Source organism: Carassius gibelio, chromosome B15 (genome assembly GCF_023724105.1).
Source record: "Carassius gibelio isolate Cgi1373 ecotype wild population from Czech Republic chromosome B15, carGib1.2-hapl.c, whole genome shotgun sequence".
Classification (NCBI taxonomy): domain Eukaryota; kingdom Metazoa; phylum Chordata; class Actinopteri; order Cypriniformes; family Cyprinidae; genus Carassius; species Carassius gibelio.
This window is the reverse complement of record NC_068410.1, coordinates 17,637,415-17,662,985: the sequence shown is the minus strand read 5'-3', so window position 1 is coordinate 17,662,985 and position 25,571 is coordinate 17,637,415. Positions and strand designations below refer to the sequence as shown.

Here is a 25,571-nt window from a genome sequence, read left to right as displayed (position 1 = left end):
TGGATGCATCAGTGGGGAATCTTAAATACTACTCACCAGTGTCTTCTCTCATACTGGAAGCTTTTGTAAGGTTAATTTATAACCAGAGCCAGTGCCTTTCTTCTTACTGTGGCTCTTTTTGTTTGTTTATTAATGGCTGTTTTGCTTTTGGTATCCATGGAAACTCATCCTGCACCGTCCCGTTTTCTCCCTCATCCCCACAGTCACTCTCAAGGTACAGGACAATAAGAGGAAAGCCATCGCTGCTGAAACCATTCTCCCATTTTCTCACGCTTCCCCAGGGAAGACATGGCGCCTTGCTTGGGTCCATTTAACAATTCTGATCTTCAGCTTCGGCTGAGACACAAAGAGGCCCTAATAGGCAGTTCTGCCAGTCTGTGTGGTTGATGGTCTGTGACCATTTCATTTTCAAAAAGTCCATTCATAAATCTTTTCAAGGGACTCTTGGGTTGTTGTGAACAAGAGGAGACATACAGTGTAATGGAGCAGCACATAAGAGCAGTCACTTTTTTTATAGCCCCTGGGCCATATTGACGACATTATTAAATCTTAGTTAAGCACAGTAAATAAAAAAGATAACAATGAATAACTTTTTTTAGACCTGTTTTTAAAATACAGTAATGCGAAAACAATAGATTACCTCACTAGAATAGTACATGTATATATATATATATATATATATATATATATATATATATATATATATATATATTATTTGTGTGTGTTAATATAATTTATTTAAATACAATTCAATAATTGCTTCAGATGAAATTACATATTCAGGTTATATGAATGTGTAATTTTGATGATTAGAGCTTACAGCTCATGAAAGTAAAAAATCCAGTATCTCAAGATATTCAAATATTTACATTTTTAGTTTGATTAAATGGCCATTTCTACAGTATAAATAACGTGTATCTCTTGTTCTTTGAACCCACAATAATAAGGAAGACTTCTGACTTGGCAGTTTTCCAGAAGACAATCATTGACACCCTCCACAAAGAGTGCAAGTACAGAAGCTCATTTCTGAAAGGGCTGGCACAGAGTGCTGTATCAAAGCATATTAAATGCTAAGTTGACTGGTAGGAAGAAATTGGGTAGGAAAAGATGCACAGCAACAGGTATGGATGCAATCTTAAGAACACAGTCAAGCAAAGCCAATTCAAACACTTGGGAGAGATTCACAAGGAGTGGACTGAAGCTCCACTGATTATCCATATTCAGGAAAAGGGTTACCAAACCACTTCTAAAACAGAAACTGTCAGAAGCATCTTACCTGGGCTAAGGAGAAAAAGAACTGGTCTGTTTCTCAGTGGTCCAAAGTCATCTTTTCAGATGAAAGTACATTTAGGGCTGGAGTCTGGAGGAAGACTGGAGAGGCACAGAATCCAAGTGCTTGACGTTTCTGAAGTCAGAGATGATTTGGGGTGCCGTGATGTCTGCCGGTGTTGCTCCATTGTGTTTCATCAAGTCCAAAGTCAATGCAGCTATTTACCTGATTTTGGAGCACTTTATGCTTCCATCTGCTGACAAGCTTCATGGAGATGCTGATTTAATTTTCCAGCAGCTGCAATGTCCCACAGTGGCCATGATATTACTGTACTTGATTGGCGAGCCAACATGCCTGACCTGAACACTATATGGAATCTATGGGATATTTTCAAGAGAAAGATGAGAAACAGTTGATCCACCAAACCAGACGAACTTGAGTGCAGAAATTCATATACTTTAATGAACTTGAAACTTTCTGTTTGACATTTTTTTTTTGTGTTAATCTTAGGAAATATTCCAATATTTTGACATACTGGACTTTTGACTTTCATGAGCTGTAAGTGCTAATGAAAAAAAAAAAACTTTGAAATGTTTTACTTTGCATGTAATGAATCTGAAGAAATGTCTTATAATACAGTATATAATAGAATATTTATATTAGATGCATTTAAATTTAACAAATTCATTTTGAAATATGTTTGGGGTGAATCTTAATAAAATACATTCAGGTCACATTGTCAATAAACAATTTTTGATCCTCTACATATATAAGGTTCACCACAGAAAAGAATGAAAAAGAATTAAATAGAATAAAAAAGGCGTAATGAGGGGAAAGTCTTGATCTTGATCTCCTCTTTGTATACATGTATGTTGTAAAAGAATCAAGCCACCAACAAAGGTACCATTGCTTATATTATATTATTTATTTATCTTTTATACAATGTAATTACAATAGAAATATGCAGGTTTAAATACAAAATTCTTGAAATAAAGATTAAAAATAAATTCCACTGGTTTGTTATCACTACACTAAAGTTTACAATCAACTTTATGAGGTAATTTAGTTCCCTGGTTTTGAGAAACCTCGATTTTGTCATGGGGAGGGTGTGTACACAAAGAGAGCCAGGGCAATTGAGTATAATAAATTCATCCGTTTGACGCCATACAACATATCGCTTGGCCAAATTACAAATGCATTGTCTTTGGAAAAAGGACCATTTTTAGATTCATTGTGCCACAATAGACCCGCTTGACCCTGTAATAAACAACTGATAAGAAAACCGGGAGGTCAATTTATAACACATGACAGTCAAAATGGCCTCTTGAAACAAGTTAAAAACATTGTGCCTGCCTTGAATGTCCACTTCTATTAAATCTCCAAAGGAAGAGTGTTTATGTTCACCTCACTGAGCACAGTGTGCAGTCTTACTTTGATCATCTAGCTTTGACACTTACAGGCTCCACACACTCCAGAAAGCTCATTCAATACCTTATCCACACACTTGGATAATTTCCCAAGAAAATAAAAATACGACCATTGAGCATAACTGAACAATAAATGTGCCTAAATGCTCCACACTGGAGAAAATATGAACATCTTGAATGAGCAGGATCCAAATCTATTTTTACAATAACTGCATGAAATCTTATAGTGTAGAGTGTGTGCCATTATTCGCCTGCAATTAAAGACAATTATTCCCTTGAAACAGTGGTGATAAGAAACAAAAGCCAAGACTAATATGCATATTCAATGTTTTAACATACTGTAATATGGGATATTTTAAGCATGCATGAATGGGACCAAATGACTCTGTCCCTTTAAAAGTCTGTGTAGTCGTTCCATTGCTTGCAAAAACGAACACTATAACCTTCATTTTTTTCAATATTTCCTTCACAACCACCCATTTAACACAAATTTGTCATGTTACCACCCTAGAATGGTCACAGAGTTTCTGAAATACATTCATAACAACTGAGAAGCCCTATGAAACCATTTAAAATAAATGACCAAATTCATATATTTCAACAGGGCTGGCTAAACGGATTATAAAAGTAAAACTACAAACCTAAGAAATGTTGTTCCAAATCTCTAAAAGGTTAATTACTAGAAGTCAAGTTCACAATAGTGGTATTTCAGTCTAGTTTTCCATTGCATGATGGGTCTCAATCGTATAATCAGGGTTGGAATGTGCCTGTTGGTGGAACTTTTGGTATCCACTTGGTTCAGAGCGGATCTTTCAATGGTTCAACTGATTCATTTGGAACTAATGAACTGAACAGCCACAGAAACTGGCAATAAATAAAGTAAACAGAAAGCATGCTATTTACACCACAATGTAAACTCAGTTCTACAAGATAACGATACCCAAATTATTTAATCTATCATTTGGTGAATAGATTTTCAAGTAGCCAATTTATTCCACCAGTAATCCTTCACTCTGTTCAATATAAATAAATAAGGGAAAAATGAGAATAATTAAAATCTGATTATATAATCAAATAAGAAATTAATAAACAATAAATAAACTTTGACCATCCCCTAATTTCAATATTTCCTTCAAGCAAAATCATTAATTTTCCAAGCAAGGGTCATTACCGGTGAAAGTAATGTGCAGGTTTCTCCTTCAAGCGGTCTTGTAAGTGCCGAACATGTTGTGAAGGTCTTTCTTTTCTTGAGTCTGATTCTCGAAATGACGCAAAATGCAACCGAATGATCTCTTACATCAACCAATGTCCTTGAGCATAAGAAAACCCTTTAGGAGACAAAAAAGGGGAAGGGGACTGGGGTATGAAATGGTTCAGGGTCTCCTAACGATTATAGTTCAATCTCAAAAGTCTTTTGTAAGTCATTTGAAAAAGGGTTTTGCGCCTTCGGTTGCGATTTGGACTCCAGAGCAGCCCACTTTGCCTCAAAATGCTCTGCTTCCTGTGAATTGCATGTGGTATTCAGATTCAAACTCTCCATCGGCCAACTAGTGCCAATGGTACTTCCATTGTGTGTGACACTCGTAGTCGTTGATGGAAAGGAGTTATGCAGATGGCCGTTGACGGTCGGAGGAGTTGAGAATGTGGTGGTTGGGAAGCCCCCGGACAGGGCGGGGGAAGCTGATTGTTGGCCACCACCAAGCGTACCCGTCTTTGGCCCCATCCCGACCCCCATCGCCACTCCACCACCCCCTGTCCCGGCCGCAGAGCAGAATACATTAGCCACCATCTGTGACGGTGTGATGCCCACAACAGGCACACTGGCATTGGGATAGGTCATGCTGTTGGCCAGATTGGGCATGTACGGCTGCATAGGTACAAACGTCGGTTGAAGGGGCTGTTGGGCAAACATGCCTAAGGGTGTGGGGGTAACATCAAAGGCCATTGGGAATGACTGCATGGAGGAGGGGAGGGAACCGGATGCGATGGGCATAGGGGGCACCGGTGGAGGTTGCTGAGTGGGTGGTGGTGGAAGGGTCGGTGGAGTCTGCTGCTGAGCTTTCACTGCTTTAGCCACTTCCTCCAGCCAGCGTTCTGCCTCGGACGGGGTTCGTTTGTGGCCGCCCAGAGAAACGGGTGGAGGAGATTGGACAGCCGGCTCTGTCTGAACCCATGAGCTTGTAGCTGGGAAGTGGAAGGAGTAAGAATGTTAAAACATGCCTCAAGACACATTTCTAAATATGTGACCTTGATAGTAAAATTGCGATTTTGGTCAAGAGGTTTACACAAAAATGTGTTCATTAACCTCTTGTCTAGTGATCCCAGAGCTCCAAATAGTAATGAAACATCTAAAAGTATCTTTATTTGGAAGTTTTCTGAGAGGAGTTCAATGGGTCTGTGCTCAAAGGCTGTTCTATAATGTGAGGCAGTTCCAGCTTTGCAGGGATAATCTGGCGCTTCTGACTCACAAATGAAGACACGGTTTTATTTTTACGCGAAACGATATGCAAGGCATATAAATTCATTATAATCATTAATTATGTCCTCACTGGTTGCAAAAAATGCCTCGCTTGTAATGGGTTTTATTGGTTTTGTTTGGTCGTGCCGGGACACACATCATCACAGCATGTTAAAGGGTGTAACATTTCCGTCACACGCTTGAGGTATTCAGCCAATCACAATGCACTGGATAGCTGACCAATCAGCGTAAACCTCGCTTTTCGGAACAATGAGCTTTGTAAAGATTGACGCGTTTCAGCAAGGCGGGGCATAAAAGAACAACAATATTGTACATTATGTGGAAAATAATGTGAACTATCCCTTTAATATAGGTTGTATGCCTCATTAATGATAATCAAACTATAAAATAAAACAGTGAATAACTTGCTGCTCTTGATTGAACTGCAATATAAAGGTAACAATTTAGGTAACTTTATTTGTAAATTGTAAATTTTAGTATTTGGTTTTCTTACTTGCATTTGTTTAGATTTAAAGTGAAAAAAGTAATACACTATACACTTGTTTCTTTCTATTTGCTCTTTTGTTGCACTGATTCTTATTTATAACAAAAAAGATACAATAAAAATAGGTATATTGTGATTATTAGTATAGTAATGATTATTAAAAAAAGAAGTTGGGTAAAATAAGCAATGTTGCTATGTGATTTTGCTTTGGAACCTTACGAAAAAAAAAAACTTGAAATCAGTTTTTCTCTAAATTTGCTTTGGAGACTCCGTCGACTTCAAACTGCAGCTCAGCCATTTTTCGTCCGATTCCAACAAATCATGCATCACTTTTAATAGAGAATGTAAAAATAAAATAACTCATTTTTCTAAATTTGCTCATTGTGACTCATTTTGCCAGCACAGGTCACATATTGAAAAGTTGAAAACAATTGTGTTTTTAATATGTTTGTGTTTGTAAAATTATAATGTATAACTGTGTGATACATTATAATTTTAAAGTAGGGGGTAAAATATATGAAAACACAAATTTAACTGATCAAAAGTGACAGTAAAGTAAAGATATTTCCAATAAATGCAGTTATTTTGAATGCTCCATTCAAAGAATCCTGAAAAATATTAATCAGCAAAAACAACACAATTTTCAACAATGATAACAAGAAGTGTTATTAAGAATGATAACCGAAAGATCATGTGACACTGAGTACTGAATTAATGGATGCTGGAAATACAGCTTTGCATCACAGGAATAAATGACATTTTAAAATATATTCAAATAGAAAACAGTTAATTTAATTGTTAATAATATTTCCAAATATTACTGTTGTTACTGTATTTTTAATCAGATAAATGCAGCCTTGGTGAGCATTCGAGACTTCTTTCAAAAACATTTCAAAATGGTAATTATTGTGCCGTCTGTGTTACCTTGCGGTGGAGCAGGTGGAGGGGGAATGGCAGGTGGAGCGCTGCAAACTGGTAAACAGTTGCTGGTGGCTTTGGCACACAGATCCTCAGATGGTTTGGTGAAAGAGCTGTTGATTTGGCTGCACAGAGCATTTATGCTGTCCGCCTCTCCTGCCACTGATAGATCCATCTCTGGAACTGACACAGACCAATAGAAAAGGTCAATCACACCTGTTTGGCTTATTTTGGCTGGCCATGTGTACAGTTTGTGGGATTTTGCTTGCTAAAATAACCTGGATCTATGATGTAAGGTAGAGATTCATTACACATTATCATTAAATAGTTTGGGTTTGGGTTTTTTTTAATCAAGGATGCATTAAATTTATAATCATACAAAAAAATCTAATAATAGAACTGTTAATTTTGAACTGTTTATTTATCTAAAAACTTGAAAACTTTTTTTTTTTTACATTGATTATATATATATATAGTGTGTGTGTATATATGTATATATATATATATATATATATATATATATATATATATATATATATATATATACACCAGCAAATTAGCATATTAGAATTTAGATTTCTGATTAGATTCAATTTTTGAGGGACCATGTGAAATTATGCTGAAAATTCAGTTACTGTATTTTTGATAAATAAAAAAGCCTCCTTGGTGAGACTTCTTTCAAAAACATTACAGAATCTTACTGTCCCCCTACTTCTTAATAGTAGTGTATCATATAAATTATCAAAGAATATATATATTTAAATATTTTTTTTTTTTTCATATTGGTTCATAATATGTGTTGGATGATATTTGATTTTTAATTGTGCATGCTAATTTTCTCTATTTTTACATTTAGTTTTCCATTACCATACTTTTTTACATGATACAGAACAGAATTTTAAAATCAACCATAATGGTTAGCCGTGGTTATGACACAGTAATTAGTAATCAGTAATCAGATTATCAGGATCACACAGAATTTTCTCTAATAATATATATATATATATATATATATATATATATATATATATATATATATATCATATAATGTTCTGGTTTGTATTGCAGGCCTCAAAACTAGAAAAACAATTGTCCCTCATTAAACAAGTTGTCCTTAAACGTCCTACATATTCATTTACATTCTTCATGAATAAACCCAACCAAACATAAAACATATGACCCATAAAAAACATACAACCTATAATTCCCCTTTTAGAATCTAGTCTAATGGATTAAGCTAGTGTTCAATTTTGCAAATGCAAAACATGTTATTTATAGAGCACTACACTAGAAAGGATCAATGGAAAGTACCTGTACATCACATATCTACTGGTAAATGTAGCAGTTTATGGTCTGGAATACACACTCAAAAGATTTTATGGGTACAATCATAAGGTTTCAGTGGAAATAGGATACTTTTGTACTATTTGTTTGCAGGCAAAATCCTCTGGTTGATGACGCACAGTACATCGCAGTCAGTACTATCACATGGGTAAACATGGGTAGTGGGTCAACATTACGGTTCCATTACACTTACGCAGCTTGAGTACACAAAAATATCTAACCTGGGTTCTTGGTCTGGAAATCTGTCTTGCGCTGCAGGGTTGATGGGAGATCATTCAAGCGTAGGGAGAGCTGCCGTTTGAAAGGTGAGTTCTTCTGGCTTAGTTGTGGAAAGCCGCGGAAAGAGCCCTGCCGCACCAGCTGCTCAATAGGAGCGTGGCGGCGTGGGATGGCGTGAGGCCCACCCGGCTCCGCTCGCTCCCCCGGAGACGCCGCTCCTTCTGGAGGAGATGCATTTCCAGGTGGCACTGCAGAAATTCCACACACTTCTGCACAGAGGCACGCTCACTAATAAGAATCATTTTTCACACTGAAAGCCCAGGGTGTTTGAGAGTGACTGTAATGAGACTGACCTTTCTTTTTGTCTTGCAGTTGTTTCATGATGTCCTCTCGGTCACTCTGCTGTCCAGCTGAGGAGACGCGGAAGGAGCCTTCCCTCACAAACGATGTGCGGCTTGCATCGAAGGAAGCCGTGACCCCACACTCCTTCTCTCTGCGTTGCTTCCGCTCAAGGCAAGCGGCGAAGGCACATCCAACCGCATGACTCAAACGTTCACCCTAATGTTGGGGAGGATGTTCCATTAGCATACACTCCAAAGATTTTTTTTTTTATTAGCATTTTTGTCATGTTGTTCCACTAAAAATATCGTAGGAGATCAATTTAAGATAAAATATATATTTTTACCTTTAACTTATAATAATAAAATATTTTATAAAGTAATATAAAAATATTAAAGACCTCTGTTAATATATTAAATTATGGTCATAAATAATGCTATTTTTTCCGATGTGTATGTAGATTTATAATAATAATGTTGTGGATAATGGCAACACTGTAACACTGTAAAAAAAATAAATAAAGAAATTATATGTGTATATATAAATATATATATATATATATATATATATATATATATATATATATATATATATAAGCTTTAATTAGCATCTTTGTCTTATTCCAATAAAAATGTTAAAATTTTAATTTAGAATAATTGTTAAAAAATATTTACAAATAATAATACAAATATACACATATATTAATCTATCTATCATTTATATTCCTTAGCTCTTAAGATATTTTTTCGTGGTTAACAATAGCCCCACCACAAATATAAAGATTATATGCTTTATATAGATAGATAGATAGATAGATAGATAGATAGATAGATAGATAGATAGAAATCAAAGATTTTTGCTTAAAGGAAGAAAAAACTATTAACCAATGAGCTAAGACAGAGCTTTTTTCTTTTAAGAAAAAGCTAAAAAAAAATATTACATTTACAAAGACATGAATTTTACTTTGTAAGTAAATGAAACATGTTTTAAAGATGTTTTGACATTTTACTGGAGTATGAAAGAGAAAATTATATTTATATTTATTTATTTATATTTATAATTATATTTTTCAGCATAACTAGGTTAGTCTGTGTTTGCATACACTATGTGCTTCTGTTGTTATGGGACAGATAAAAAACATCATATGGTCACAAAATGTTGTTTTTGTCTAGACTAGTATTGGGATCCTAATCAAAATTCCATTTCATTCTAGTCCTTAATGTGTTTTTCTCTGTGCCCCAAGTACAGATAACGGTCTCTAAGCGCTTATTCCGGTTGAGATAACACTGCCATAATCCCTTTCTTAATCCCACTTCGCAGGGAACAGAGGCTGAAGAATTAATCCCCGCTGGGTTCTCCTCACCGAGTCCTTCAAGGCCATGAAGCAGTGACATATCCAGCGGCGAGTCGTACCATCACGGCAGATGTAGGAGAATGCCTTGTCGTAATTACGGTCAGGTGCGCAGAAGGACACCTTCTCAATGGTCTGGTCAACAATGAGGTCCTACAGTGAAAGGAAAAAGGGGCAGCCCGTTGTTGTTTGTGGCTTCTTACATGACATAAAAAGTTTTAACATACAAATAAAAAAAGTATTTTGAAAGTGCGCATTAAATGACTAGATTTGATGCAAATGGCATTATAGTGTTTCAAAAACATGAAACCAATTAAATACATTTTTTATATTAAATCCCAGGAACTAAAAAGTCATGTTTTAAACGAGATTCTTCCTCTTATTTGTCCATAGACCCAACCACACTGTACCGTTTTATCCTTTTGATTCTTCTAACATGACTAGAGCTTTTTGTGAAGCCTGGACCTCCCACTGTAACAGTGGCTAGTGTTTCCTTGTTAGGGGGCCACAGTAAATACATAATGCATGAGCTGAACTCTGTAGAAGTGGTGAGGTGAGGGGTGAAGCAGAGGAAGACTGGGTCGAGGTGAGGGGCCTATTCATTGTTCGCCAATTACTGACCGAAGGGGCCCAGTTAGAGCTCTGAAAGCTTCGTCATGGATGATTGTGTTCTGGGGGGAAACGGGGGTTTACAGTGTACGGAAAGAACTTACTCATCTCAGTTTTCAGGAATAAAATAGTCTGGTCTTGTAATCAACAACACATTCAGGGCTCGAAAATAAGTACTACCTGATGGCCAAGTGTGAAAGATGCTCGGGACGGTTGAAGAAAGTCAAGAAAGTCAAGAAAGTTTATCATTTGCAAGTGTTTTGACAATTTAAACACTGAAACCATTCAGGTGGAAGAAAATGTGAAAATTTGGTACTTGCTAAATATAAGAAAATAAGTACACCGAAAATAAGCTCTCTTTCGCATCTTATTGTGCTTGAACACACAAAAACAAAAGTATTAAGTCAAAAAACATACAAAACAAAAACCGTCTTGGCATGTATCCTCATAAACACAATTGGTTATGTCTTAAATTAACATAAACATTTGAAAGAGAAATCAGATGTGTATAAGTATAATGGTCCATCAGGTCCTAAAGTGACAGCAGCCTAATTTACCTTCAGCTGTCTGTGTCATTAATATTAATAGTAATAAAAACTTTGCTAATAATAATATTGCTTTCTTCATAATATTGCCTGCAACATGTACAAGTGAAAATAGTCTAAAACATTTGTAAATAAATATACCGGAGGAAGAGTTATTATGGATTACGGAGTCAGAATTGATAGTTTAAAGTTTCTTAATTTCTTAATTAAAGTGACATTTCTTATTGATGGATTTGTTCTTTATAAACATGCAGCTTTTTCTTCACAAATTGTTATTTGATGAACTGGAGTTAATTGTGGATTAATTGTGGGTTATTGTGGTGTTTTTATCAGTTGTTTGGACTCTCATTCTGACGGCACCCATTCACTGCAGAGAATCAATTAGTGAGCGAGTGATGAAATGCTACAATTCTCTATTTTTTTTTGATGAATGAACAAAGCCAAAGCCATCTTTGGTGACCTAAAGGCAAGTAAAATTTCTAAAAAATTCTATTTTGGGGCGAACTTTTCCTTCAATCTACATTTAATTTGTACAATGAAGTCTATGCAGTGTTATTTTACATTTGATCATTAAATTTCTGTACTTGTATTATGTATTTTATGACTGACTTTACATTTGCCTATAATAATATTATAATCTAAAATTGTTAAAGCACTTTAATAAAATAAAGCTATTATAGTTAGGCAAGTAGTTTTTACTGTGATATAAAATTTGGAATACAGAATTGAGAAAATTCACTGGTATCTAGAATTGTGGTGTCATAACCTTATTTATTAGAATTCATGGTTACCTGGTCATTTTTATGGCGGGACATTTCGGCAGGGCAAGTTAATATTTGAGCTGAGCCAGTAGAGCCCTGCCTTTACTAATATTAATAGACTGACAAGTGAAGTTTAACCAGAGAGAGGAGAGGAGGAGGTGCAGGAAGGATTAGGTGGTACTGCTGACTCATATGCATACGGGAGGATTACCAGAAGGGCATAGTGAACGTCTGAGTCTGAGGCCCTTACGAGAAACAAAAAAAGAAAGCTTTGTGGCCTTCCGCCTTTTACTGTGTGAGCTGAAAAGGAGGAACGAGGGATAATTGATCTCATTATGTGCGGCCTTTGACATTTTCTGGTTAACTTTCCGGGTTTTGTGTGAGGGAAGGATGTTACATTAATCCTTGAACTTTGAAAAGAAAAAACCCAACCGTGAGAGACACAGGAACCCTTGGCCTTAGAAGTGATCTTGTGTCTGAGACAGTCTGTGATGTCTCGTGAAGCTGGATGGTCATGTGACAGGTCTTTTGGATGCCTGCCAGTTTCCTCCTACTGCATATTTTGTGTTTCCTACAGATTTACTCTCTTTGCTGTTGGACTCCGCTAATTGATGGCTTGGGAGCTATTTGGAGCTTTAAATACTTTTTTTGTCCTTGATTAATGGCATTCAATGGACACACAATAAAATGCCTATACAGACTTACCTTGGTTTTGTCGTCCACTACTCTCAGGCCATCAGCAGACACCCAAAGCACAGCCTTGACAGTTTTTTTCCCACTCTGAGAAGAAATTTTACAACAAAATCAGCCTTATGGCACAACAGGATATTAGCACTACTGCAGAAGATTTGATTTGCTCTCCATCAAGCATGCTAGCACAACATTTTTTGCTATTATTGACATTTCTATGACAGGTTTAGCTTTTGTCAGCTCAATTTGTTCTCAAAGCGTATCAGACAGCTGACCCATCAAGGCCAGAAATCTAGTCAAATTTGGTACTGTTTTTATTATAATTTGGGTTATATTATAATTTATTATTATTACTACATTTGCCCTTGCTTATATATCATTTACCAAATGTATATATTGATTTATTTATTACCAGACATTTGTTGTCATAATTCTTTTTCCAGATATTTTACTCTACCATTAAAAAATGGGGTTAGTATATACTGTAAATTTTTTTTAAAGCAATAAATTATTTTATTTAGCAAGGACGCATTAAATTCATCAGAAGTTACAGGAATCTTTTGTAACATTATTTAAAAAATTCAGCTTTGCATCAAGGGTATTACATTTTAAAATATATTAAAATAGAAAACAGTTATTTTACATTTAAATAATACTTCACAATGGCACTGTTTACTGTATCTTTAATCAAATGATTAAATCTTTAATTGGTGAGCACAATAAATAATAAACTAAGTAATAATAACAATAAAAATCATACTGAATTTTGGGACCCAAAACAGTAGGGCACTATTATTATTATTATTATTATATTTATTTTTACAAGTCTGTCTGAGTGAGTGAAGGTTAGTGCACCATGAAATGCATTTAATCTTGAAAAAAAAAAAACTGTAGGAATAAGTTAAACTGAAGGATCTAACTAAATAGAAAAAATAAAAAAACTGAGGGCTTTCAGTTGACATTACAAGCATCCCAAAAGTCACTGTCCAAATTTGCTAAGACAGCAGAACACTGAGGATATTACACTGGCTGAGAAAGAGACAGGGAGAATAAGGAACAAGCACAAGCTCAAAGCAGAATGAGATAAAGGCTTTGGGGGTTTGGGGAAAAAGAGAAAATAAATGAAGTGACTGTGTAGACAGACACAGCGGGAACTGCCAACATGGGGATGAAAGAGAAGAGCGTATATGAACAGATGGAGGGGCCCCAAAGACAAGGGCCACACACACAGCACTAGCGGGTGAAAAGTTATTACATGATAAAAAACATTACATATTACAGTTCGGCTCTGACAATTCAGTAATGAGATCTGCAGGCTCAGGATATGACTATTGACAGAGCAACAATACTAAAGACAACAGCCATCGACAGAGCAGCTACGCTCCATAAAGATTGATTTTTTAAATAAATGAGACTTTGTAGAATCTCAGTACATTAAATCCTAAGTCCTCACAGGTGCTCAAAGAACTTATGGTCTTCCACAATGAGAAAAGGAGAATGTGGGGGGTTTTACAAAGGGATGGGAATCAGTCTGTGTGTCAGAATTAAAATTAAAATTAAAATCAAAATTAAAACATAGGTTTTTTTTCTGGTTATGCATGATTCAAAATGACCTCCAAAAAGGCTATATACACTATATACTATGCAGATTTTATAGAGCACATAATTATATAAGTAGCACAGGTATATTTTTAGCAATAGCTTATAGATAAAGTCAAAATTAAAGATTTTTCTTTTCAGCCAAAAATAATTAGGATGATAAGTAAAGATCATGTTCCATGAAGATATTTTGTAAATTCCCTACCATAAATATTTCAAAACCTAGCATCTGCAGTTCTAAGAATTTAATTTGGACAACTTTAAATACAATTTAAATCTCAATATTTTGCACGCTCAGATTCCAGATTTTCAAATAGTTGTATCTCAGCCAAATATTTTCATATCCTAACACTATCCTAACCATACATCAATGGAAAGCTTATTTATTCAGCTTTCAGGCGATGCATAAATCTCAATTTTAAAACCCTTATGACTGGTTTTGTGATTTAAGGTCACATATTAGTATTTCTCTTTTATAGAGATAGCACACATGAAAAATGTCTATGAATTTATGATCATTAAGTTCATAAACTTAAGTAAATTAATTAAATTTCCACCTTAACTCAATATAACTGATTTAAGATGGAAATATATTGTCCACACTGGTTTACTGTACATATGCACAAAAGAGTTTACTTTGCTGCCAATTTGCTTTTCACATCAAGCATGCGTTCTATTGCGTGGGGATGGAAAGCACTACAGTACTCACCACTTTCAGTTTTTTCACTGCTTCTTCGCACACATGCATCCCTCTGGACTCCTCTACCTCCACCAGACCGAGGTACTGCAGAAAGAATCACAGCTCTGTCATTTTTTTGCTGAGGTTATGTTCGAAAAACAGACAGGGACACAAATGTACTGTCTTTAAAGGGAAAACTAGTCCAAACAAGGCTTGTGTAGATTTAAAAAAAGGAACCCATTGAAAACACAGCAGAGGATGTATTTTGTGGGACATTTTGTCCAGCTAAAACCAATCAAAATGTCCTCACATGGACACAATTAGTAGTCACCAGGCCAAAGTTATGTGATTATGGTGGCCATGAGGACAGAGGCCACTACAGGATTACATCTCAGTCGCAAAGAGACTCCAGATGCCTCAGGCTGGAGAGTAAAATTAGGCTGAATTTAATTATGCAAGATCCACTGCAATACATCCTCCACTTTACTTAATGATACAGACCATCTTTAGTCTTGAAAGAGCCTCTTTTCATTTCAAAACAACACTGTTGAACGATTTCAATGATTAATTCTGTTATATCTTGTGATTTTTGTTTTCACACTTAAATGCGCGTGTTACATTGACAACCCAGGTTTAAGTCATGAAAATATTCACAAAACTACCATTTAAAAGTTTGGGGTCAGTGATAAATACGTTTCTTTAAAAGACATTCATCCTTGTATTCCGCAAGGATGCACTGAATTGATTAGAAACGATTTCTATGCTGTTTAGAACTTCCTCTTCATCAAAAAATCCTGAACAAATTGTGTCAAGGTTTCAACAAAAATGTGAGCAGCACAACTGGTTTCAACAGATTATAATGATAAGAATAAATCTTTCCTGATTTTCCTGAATCTTTGCCACAGAAGAACCTTTTTGTCTAAATGTTTAGGGTTAGGGTTAGGGGTTAGGGGTAGGTTAGGGTTAGGGTTAGCATCTGAAGAATCTTTCTGTTTGACAAGAGGTTATTTTGTGGTAAAAGAAGGTTCATTGGATTATAAAAGCTAAGAAAGAGTTGGTTCTTTGTGGAACTAAAGATGATTCTTCTATGGCATTGCTGTGAAGAACCTTTTTTAAGAGTGCAGGAACAAATTCTAAAATCTATTCAAATGGAAAACAGTCCTTTTAAACTGTAATTATTTTTACAATATTACCGTTTTTTTTTACTGTATTTTTGATCAAATAAATGCAGCCTGTTGAGCAAACGAGTATTTCAAAAACATTAAACAAACCTTACAGACACTGAACTTTGGAACATTAGTATATACAACAATTCTTAGTGTCTTATTCCAGCCATCAATCTGATGTTATTATTGTGTGGGGGTTTGATAAGTCACCCTTTCAACGTCTAAAGTAATTTCACATGCTGGAAGCCTTGTGTGGCCGCACTTTTAAATTCTAAATTCTAAATTATTAAAGCAAGATGTCCGTTAGATGTCTCTGCCATTTAACTTCTCAACTTACCCGGACAGGAAAGTTGCATTTGCCCTTTCGTACAGCCTCTTCGTCCGCCTGCCATTGGTGCGGCCGGCTGGCCTCCGGCACGTACGTGGGCTTCTTCCTGCGCAGGCTCTGACGCAGCTTATTCATCTCCACGCTCTCAAACTCTCTGTTGCTGAGAACAAAAAATGAAGACACATTAGCAGGAGTACATACATATGATGAACAAAAGAGCCCTTATTTCACCTCAGGATCAAAGTAACGTCCAAAAGTCTGATTTATTAGGATGCACACTAGCTAGGTGTCAAGTGAATGTTATTTCCAGTGACAGTGGATTCCAAAAATTGCCACCAACACTTATTAATTAAATCCAAACTATTAATTTCATATTTTTGGTATGCAAATAACCATGTTATAATGGATTAAACTAATTACAGAGAATGCATTCACTTCTGTCTAAAAAACAATTGCTTTGCTCCCAAGAGGCCTATTTATGCAACATAATTAGGTCATTCATCCTACCCTTAATTTGCATTGGTGATTTCAAATTCTGATGCACAACACCACAAAGCCAGGCTGCTCTAAAGAATGCAAATATCCGAAGCTGGTTAGTCCAAAGTGAAACATTCACATAATACAAATTCCACTGAGAAAAATATACAGTAATACATATGTTACAACATTATGAAAAAAATGAAAAACTTTACATTCTCTCATAGCGTACTCCCCTTATTTCATTCCAAACCCATAAGACGTTAATTCTTCAGGAAAACACTAAAGAAGATATTTGGAAAAATGTCCTAGCTGTTCTTACAAAAAGGTAGTTGGGGACTGTGACAAAAAAAAAGTATATATAACTTTATATAACAATATTTAAGTCAGTGTTATTTTAGTGTTATTTATTATCACTTGATATTTATTATTATTTTGAATTATCGCATATTTCCAGCTTTCATTTGAACTTATAGTTAAGAAATGTTTACTAAAGTTTTTCATCTAATATTTGTATATTATTTCTTAACTTAATTAAATTAACAACAGAAAATTACTTAGACACCATAATTAATATATATATATATATATATATATATATATATATATATATATATATATATATATATATATATAAATATATATACAAATATTATACAGATTTGACAGAAGTTTTCTCTCTTTTAAAATATCACTATTTTTCATCTCACTACTAAAAATATCAGTCACTTTTCATATCACTATTAAAGAAGATACACTTTAAGAGTTTAGCAGCAGTTTGATTACCATCTTTTAAAACGGTGTGGCATATCTTCTTGTTGAAAAGTTGTAAACTTCACACAGACTGTTGTACTCTGCTCTTCAATATGAACCACATGCCACACGACCGCTTTTACTTTTATAGCTTCACGTCAGCGGCCAAAAGCGCACGTTTCCCAAAGCCCTGAATCTTTACGGGTAACAGGTGGCAGACATGGACCGCCGGAAGTATCACTGTAAACGTCTGGCCTCTAGCCCAAATGTATTCACCCAAAACATACCCACATTCTCAAAAGAACCCATGCTGCTATATATGAGTGTGGTTTTTCAAATAGCTGTGGCGTCTAGGTCTCTCTGGAGGCTTTACTCAACACTCTGGCACGCGTCTGTTGCTGAGCTTGACATATCGTGTAGGGGTCAGACACGATACGCAAGAATCCCTCAGCAGAATGACACCTGCTCGGCTGTGAGGCGAGAATTAGCAGCTGAGTGAACCATATGGCATTTTTAATGAGCCAACAGGACGTTACGGTAATGTCAGAGGGGCTGAATGTTTGGGGATTCTTGATCAAGATGACCAAGAAGTCAGTTCATTTGCAGGAAGAGGAAAGGGAGGGGCTTCCAAGATTCTGCTCTACTTTCAGGGTTGATCTAATCGCTGAAATGCTGCCAACGCTTCAGCAGTGCAAAGAGGGAGGAGAAGACATTCAGAGACAGAAAACAAGCCAAAAGCCAGAGAGAGAGAGAGAGAGAGAGAGAGAGAAGAGACTTTATAAGGAGAAGAAAGAGGGAGCTTGAGATGTAGAAGGGGAGGGAGACAACAAGACTAAACTCCCTTATTGAATCTTATTGAGGTCACAGTTCAAATGTGTGTCGCTCTCACTGTGGTGCCAGTCACAAATATCCTGAGCGACGCAGCACCACTGACTATCAATGCTGGGGATGGCAAAAGGTACTGTATTCTTAGTGAGTTGCTTGGACAACTATTTGGTCTTAAACCCTCTATTAGGCTGGTTTGAGGTTCACCTGACATGTTCCTTAGGGGGTGATTGCATAAATAATTAATATAATACATTTTCATAATTTGTCACATAATTAGTGATGCACCGATATTAAATTTCAATGTTAATTATCGATATTAAAAGACCATTATCTTCATAATATGGCTGATAAATAGTTATGGTAACACTTTAGAATAGGTAACACCTAGTTGCTTATTAGCATGCATCTTACTAGATTATTAGCCATGTATTAGTTCTAATTAAGAACATATTAATGCCTTATTCTACTTGACCTTATTCTACATCCTTAATCTTAACCCAATACCTAAACCTAACAACTACTTTACTAACTATTAATAAGCAGCCAATTAAGAATTGATTGAGAGAAATGTCGTAGTTAATAGTTAACAAGTGTTATCTATGTTAAAGTGTTACCATAGTTATTTAGGAATGTATACTATTATGATATTTATTAATATTTTGAATTGGCTTTTCTTTTTTATACAATTTCAGTTATCATTTAAATTTTAGTTTAACTTGTAATTATTCTGTAATGTGTTTTTGTTAAATAGAATTTTCATTTACTGTTAAAATGAATTTTATTTCGGAATTATTTCAATTACCTGAAGTTAACAATAACGTCCTAGTTTATAGCTGACCGATAATAAATTTCTACACATTTTTTTCTAGATAAAAATGTAAAGATTAACTTTAAGTAAGCATTAGATGACGCCAAAGTTTATCTAAGTGTACAATTAAATATCTAACAATATAATAAGCAAAACAATCACCTACTAATATCAACACATAACTCAAAAGAAACTATTGGTTCTTGAGAGGTTCTTATGAGACTTGCCAGGGAAATTTCCAAAACGTGCATGTGAAAGTCACACGACGGCCATAAGAGCCACCCGAGCCATTCCATGGAAATGATTTCATCACGAAATGAAAAGCAGCTGGAGCAACATGGGTAGAGTAAACCAAGACTAAATCAAAAAAACATTCAAGACTTCATACACAAAACATTTTGCAGATCATTTCTCTTTATGTGTGGGCCCAAACATATACCCCATCAAATTCAGACAGATACCTTAGCAAGCAAGACATTAAAATTACATATTTATTAATATTGTGAATACTATTAGCTTCTCCGAGAAGCATATGAAAATGTATTTATTTTAGAATCATAGCATATCATAAATTCACACTGAAATACTTTAAAATGAACAATAACATTTTTAAAAAGTTATGGCTTCATAAGACCTGCATGAGTTGAATAAACTACTTTTATGCTATTTTTATGAACATTTTGTGACACTTGAAAGTGAATGTGAATGTAAATAATGAACGAATTCTCATTTCTGGGTGAACTATTCCTTTAAGGTAATGGGTTTATAGAGAGAAAAGGAAAGAAAGAGAAAGAAACAGAGCAGTGAAGGGGCTAAAACTCACTTAGGACGCTTCGCTGAGCATGAGGCCTATAGCGTCACAAGTAAATAACATATCAAAAATGGCCCCTACAGCAAAAGGCACTGAATCTACAAAAGACCATCTTAAGCACCCCTGCGCCATCTCAGTCTGACTGTAGAGAAACTGATGAGATAAAGCCTGCAGTAAGACTCGAACTACAGTACAGATGCGGAGGAGCAGATATAGCCTTTGTCTCATTATTGCTAAAATCAATGCTCTCAGTGCAGGGAATCGAACCGCTGCAGCTGCATGCACTCATTTCAGAAACACCGTGGGTGGACAGTGTAATGGAGGCTTTTTGGATGCTTTCGAAAAAGGGAGTAATTGTAGCGTGCCACTCCAGTCTCTTACGGTAGGCTGTGCTCAGGCCCGGTAACTGGCACAGAGAGGACAGGCGGGAAAACAGACGTTCATGATTTGTTTCAGCAGGGATGAACGGGATAGTTCAGCTAAAATTTAAAATTCGGTCATTATTTATTTAATCCTGATTATTTACCTTCTTGTCGTTTCAATCCTGTGATTTTTTTTTGGGTGGAATATGCAAGTAATTCTGAAGGATATCGATGCTGCTCAAATAAAATAAGAAACTGAATGTGATCAAAGGCCATCAAGACTTTTTAAAACTAATGCTTATACTATGCAAGGAAACATTAAATTGATCAAAGGTGCAGTAAAGACTTATTTCAGATTAGAAATAAGAAAAAAGATTTTATATATATATATAGTTTCCTCAACAAATATATATCAGTTTCCTCAACAATTATACGCAGCACAGCTTATTTAAACATTGTTGATATTACAAAAAGTACGAAATAAGTATTTTCTAATGGTTTTGAAAGAATCATGACACCAAAAGAATAGAGCAATGGATACTGAAAGTTAAGCTTTGCACAACAGTAACAAATTACATTTTAAAATATATATAAAAAAAAAAAATTGAATTTAAATAATGTTTCACAATATAACAATTTTTACCCTTTTTTTAGTCAAATAAATGCTGCCTTTAAAGTTCTTGTGTCCTATTTCACAAAATAATTAATCAAATAAGAGCCCAGTCTGGGTGTACACACATTTGTGGAGGACAGAAACAGATCCACCCACTCATGACCCAGTTTCAGTACCTTATAGACTCCGTTTGTAAACATCATCTGACCCAGGGAGCAAAGGCGACTTGTTTCTCTGGCCATCTGCCGCAGCCCGTCTAAAGAAGCTGCACCATATCACACCTGTTCAGATTGAGGTTACACTCACACACATAAACACGACACCCGCACACACCCACGCCCACGCCCACATACTGTATGTCAAATACAGATGCGAGTAATCATGTTTGCAGATGATAGGGGAAAAAGCAGTCAGACCAAATATTTATTCTAAGAGAAACTGGCCTTTGCTAATATCACCAATACCGAAAGACAGTGACACAGTGACCATTTCACACTCACAGCCGGTGTGAATATGTGGGTCATTCTGGTTTGCAGTACATGCTGTCGATTCAATCGCATAGGAGTTTCGATCAGAATTCACTGACATAAGCCGCAGAATGTTTTCAGTAGGCAAACTGAACCAATGTCCTAGTAAAACAATCCTCCTATAAAATGTATGTCTGTGCGCATGTTGCTTTAAAGAGTTAGACAGCCGAGGGCTCTAATGCAGTGAGACAGCTGAATCAGAGACTGAGTCTTCTGTGCTCGATTGACACTCTGCCTAACCAACAAGGGCTTCTGCGGCTTTTTCCAAAACAACTTTTTTCTCAGTCTGCCACAAGCTCAACTTAAAAGGCATTATTATTCTTTTATGTGGAATAAAGCCAAAGTATACTTTAGGTTTTATGTGTATAAGTTATGCTTACAGTGTGAATAGTGTAAATATTATCATTATAGTAGATACTCATGCATTCAGGTAGCTTTTTTTGCAAGGTGGCCTGGGTTCTCAATTTTTTTTTTTTTTAACAATCATTTGAAGAAATGAAACAACAATAAACATCCATTTTCAAACCACTCGAAATACAACTGCAGTAAATGGGCACTTTGAGGAGTGTTTGTGGTTAAGAGATTTGTGCAAGTATAAAAGTACAAAGATGTTTTTTTTTTTTTTTTCTTTTCTTTTTTTTCCCACTTATAACTTCTGGAGAGAAACAGCACAGACACTGAACAAAGCTGAAACTAACTAATGTGCATGTGTCGAGTGCCTTTGTAACTCTATAGCTTAAATAACTGGAGAATTCTGGCATAAGTCTCCAGAGAGAAGTTTGTTGTTCCACTGTAAAATTAAGTCATGCAAAAAAAAAAGAAAGATACACAAAGATGAATCGTTCACAATAAGACCACCGCCATGCATTTTGAAAATGCGTAGTGTGGATTTCTATTTAATTCCACTGTGTGATTTGTATAAATTTCAAAATGAACATTTTCCAAGGATTCGACGACCTGTCAGTCAAAAAGTCCCAAAGAACAAAGTCAAAGCCAGAAGTTGACAAGCCAGAACACCAAAACAGAGCCACAGTGTTTGCATGTTACTGGAAATCAACCGGTAAGTGGTCTAGTCAGTTGTCACATTATGTTGCAGAATATAAATATTTTAAAATCCGAATAAATGGCACACACAAGGTTTTATTGAATGTGCAGACAGGACAGTGCCGCAAGGAAAGAATGGTGAAGGTCGTCTAGCTCGTGAGTCTTGAATTATTGATTTTGTTTATTTTGGGTGAAGGGCAGGACATTGAAAATGGCTCTGAGGCACCTTTTTCAACGAAATGGCAACAAAGTACACAGTTTCTCATAGATTATCCAACAAACATCTAGTAGATTGACATACAGAGGTTTTAAGAGCTGAGACTATACTGATATAAAGGCTGACCTGTCAAGACAACAATGTCTGATGCCACTGAAGAATAACTCAACACTGAGATACATTTTTACATCTTGATTTTCCTTATTAAATAACATTTATATCTAAGTTCATAAAATATATTTTGATAAAACAGACTGGCATGTAGCATCAGTTATCAGCTTTAAATAGCTTAGTCCAGCTGTGTCAATAACAATTTGGACTAGTGATGAGTCACAATGGTTGACTCATCAATTATTAACGTTCATCAAGTGTTTTTTGTTTTCTTTTTTTCTCAACAAAAACACTGCGATTTGGCACGTGGTATGTTTTCCTGGACCACCATCATTGTTGGACCTGAAACAACATCCCCATCAACCAATCAGATTGTGGGGTTAGGATTAGGGTGGAGGTTGGGAGTTTAACAACATGCTTATCAACCTATAATTTCCTTACAATTCGAGGGGCAATTAATGAGTTAATGTTAGGAATCCGGTTACAACTATGTTTGTTTACATGAGCATTATTCCAGGACCAATAAAAGATGTTGATCCAGGAACATGGCCTACTTGGCAAAATCATGAATGCGCTGCATCAAGTAGAACATGTTCCTGGATTATCATCTTCTATTGGTCCTGGAAAGAAAATCATTCAAGTCAAACAAAAATACACTATCAGTGTTTTTGTATTTTTCCCAACAATAAAGCAAGATTAGAAAATTTTTATAGAAAGCAAAATCATAATACAACAAGATTAGTTTAAAGAGAATATATCTCAAATTGCATTTGTTTTTCTTATCCAATCATCAAAATTCTTAAATATTATTTTATTCAATATAAAATATAACTTTTACTTCAGTATTTATTTTTGCTTCTAGAGTAATTATATTTTTATAGTTATAAAAATATAGATATTATAGTTTTTGGAAGCAAGATCATTTTGACATGAATGTTGCTGTAGAGAGACTAAATAACTACATACATCTAAGAAACTTAAGCTGTATTCTCTGAAAACAAGATTGTGTTGCAATATTGCTAGGTTAATGCATTTAGTTTAACGGGCTTATGGGAGTTAAAAGTTGTGTTTTTTTTTTTTTTTTTGTAAAAAAGCTTTTTCATACACAATGTAAGTGACCTATTTCTCCTTCTGCATGTCATGTGTGTAACTGTAGCCCTTTAAGTCCACCAGTAAGAGAAACTGATAGGTAGAGACATGAGAGTCCTCTCAGTCCACTGCGTTGTCTGTAATGATGTTCTCTACCGAACATTGTTTGGGAGGCAGACACACTCTGTCAGTTTAAATCTAGATTAAAGAGCCATCTCTTTAACCTGGCTTACAAGTAACACACTAACACATTTCTAATATTCAAATACGTTAAAGTATTGTTAGGCTGCATTAATTATGTCAGCCAGAAATGGGAACCCTTCACATAACACCCAATGCACTTGTTACATCGATAGAAAAATGGCATCTACGCTAATATTAGTCCGTTTCTTATTCCGAGGTCACCGTAGCCACCAGATCCAGTCTGTATCCAGATCAATTGGTTACTGCAGTCACAGGATCCAGTACGTATCCAGCCCAGATGGTGGATCAGCACCTAGAGGTGACTTCGAGAGCCCTGAATGTCAGCGGAGACAAGGACAACTAGATGAGCCCCAGAGACAGATCCACAGACAAGACCTTGTCTCCTGGGCGGCCATCGAGACAAGACTACAGAACCAGATGAGTCCTCTGCACAATTGAACTTTGCTGCAGCATGAATCAACATGCTGGTTCGTCTGGCCAGAGGAGAGCTGGCCCCCTGACTGATGGAGTTTTGGTTCCTTGCCGCTCTCACCTCTAGCTTGCTTAGTTAGGGATGCTTAATATCCAGCGATATCATTGACATGATTGCACAGATACTATTTAAAGTGAACTGAGCTGGATGATGGCATCATTGAATTCAATGATGAACTCCCTTTAACTGAAAATTGAGTGTTTACTATTGTCCTTTTGCATTATTGACACACTATTTTCCTATTTAATACTGAAAAGCTGCTTTGACACAATCTGTATTGTTATAAGCGTTATATAAATAAATGTGGCCTGACTTGACTTGATGCCCTTCCAAGAGAGGAAGATCAGACACAATCAGACAATAATTTGTTTTTTAATCATCATAACCAGTCTACATTGCATTTGAAAAAACGCTGAGAGCAACAACAAATAAATCTAATAACAGAAAGACAGATAAGTATCATCTATTCTGTTCAGTTGGTGTATCAATTTATCTATTAATTTGAGCCATATGGAGGCTCATGCGGCTACTTCCTGTAAGAGTATTAGCCAAAATTCAGAATAAGCTTGGTTACTAATCTGAGTGATGCACTGGTTTTAGGGCCCATGTATTTCTTAAAAAATAAAAACAAATTTCATGGCATGAAGCAAAATATGAAGCCCATTCTTTATTTTTAAATAGAAAAAAAAACTCACCTCCCATCTTCTGTCTCATCCATATCACTGCTGAAACTCATTTTAGAGAGATGTCAGAAGACCAAAAGCCAGGTAAAGTATTAAAATCGAACAACCCGAGGACGTTTCACAGACAAAACTGACGTTCGATGAAAAGCTTGAGGCAAAACGCTGTTGAATATTCAGTTCTGAGATCCAAAAGAAGGAGGAGGCAACCACACCTCCTCTTCAGAGATTAACTTGGAGGAGGCGACAATCACACATGTGCTCAGTCTCATCACCATATGTGTCCTCGCCCACAGAAACATGCGCTTATGCATGGAGACATGCGAATTTGGCTGGATGTGCTGAGCTGCAGCCTCTGAGGAATAAA

General features: G+C 35.8%; 1 protein-coding gene across 1 annotated transcript; it reads right to left on the bottom strand.

Annotated features, from left to right (window-relative positions):
• Nucleotides 1–2,176: 2,176 nt before the first annotated feature.
• LOC127973001 (numb-like protein) lies at nucleotides 2,177–25,571 on the bottom strand. Its single transcript, XM_052577041.1, has 9 exons — nucleotides 25,220–25,571; nucleotides 16,218–16,368; nucleotides 14,745–14,819; nucleotides 12,452–12,526; nucleotides 9,844–9,984; nucleotides 8,495–8,699; nucleotides 8,144–8,410; nucleotides 6,585–6,761; nucleotides 2,177–4,881 (listed from the first exon to the last, which is right to left on the bottom strand). Exons 1-9 carry the CDS (start codon nucleotides 25,258–25,260, stop codon nucleotides 4,088–4,090), a joined length of 1,926 nt encoding a protein of 641 aa, XP_052433001.1. The 5' UTR covers nucleotides 25,261–25,571; the 3' UTR covers nucleotides 2,177–4,087.

Excerpts from the sequence above, each read along its gene's own strand:
- LOC127973001 (XM_052577041.1), bottom strand. The coding sequence starts at position 25,260 with ATGAGTTTCAGCAGTGATATGGATGAGACAGAAGATGGGAG. Across the intron at positions 8,700-9,843 it reads TCATGGCCTTGAAGGACTCG|GGTGAACGTTTGAGTCATGC; the intron begins GTGAGGAGAACC and ends CCCCAACATTAG. Across the intron at positions 8,411-8,494 it reads ACTGCAAGACAAAAAGAAAG|AAGTGTGTGGAATTTCTGCA; the intron begins GTCAGTCTCATT and ends GCCTCTGTGCAG.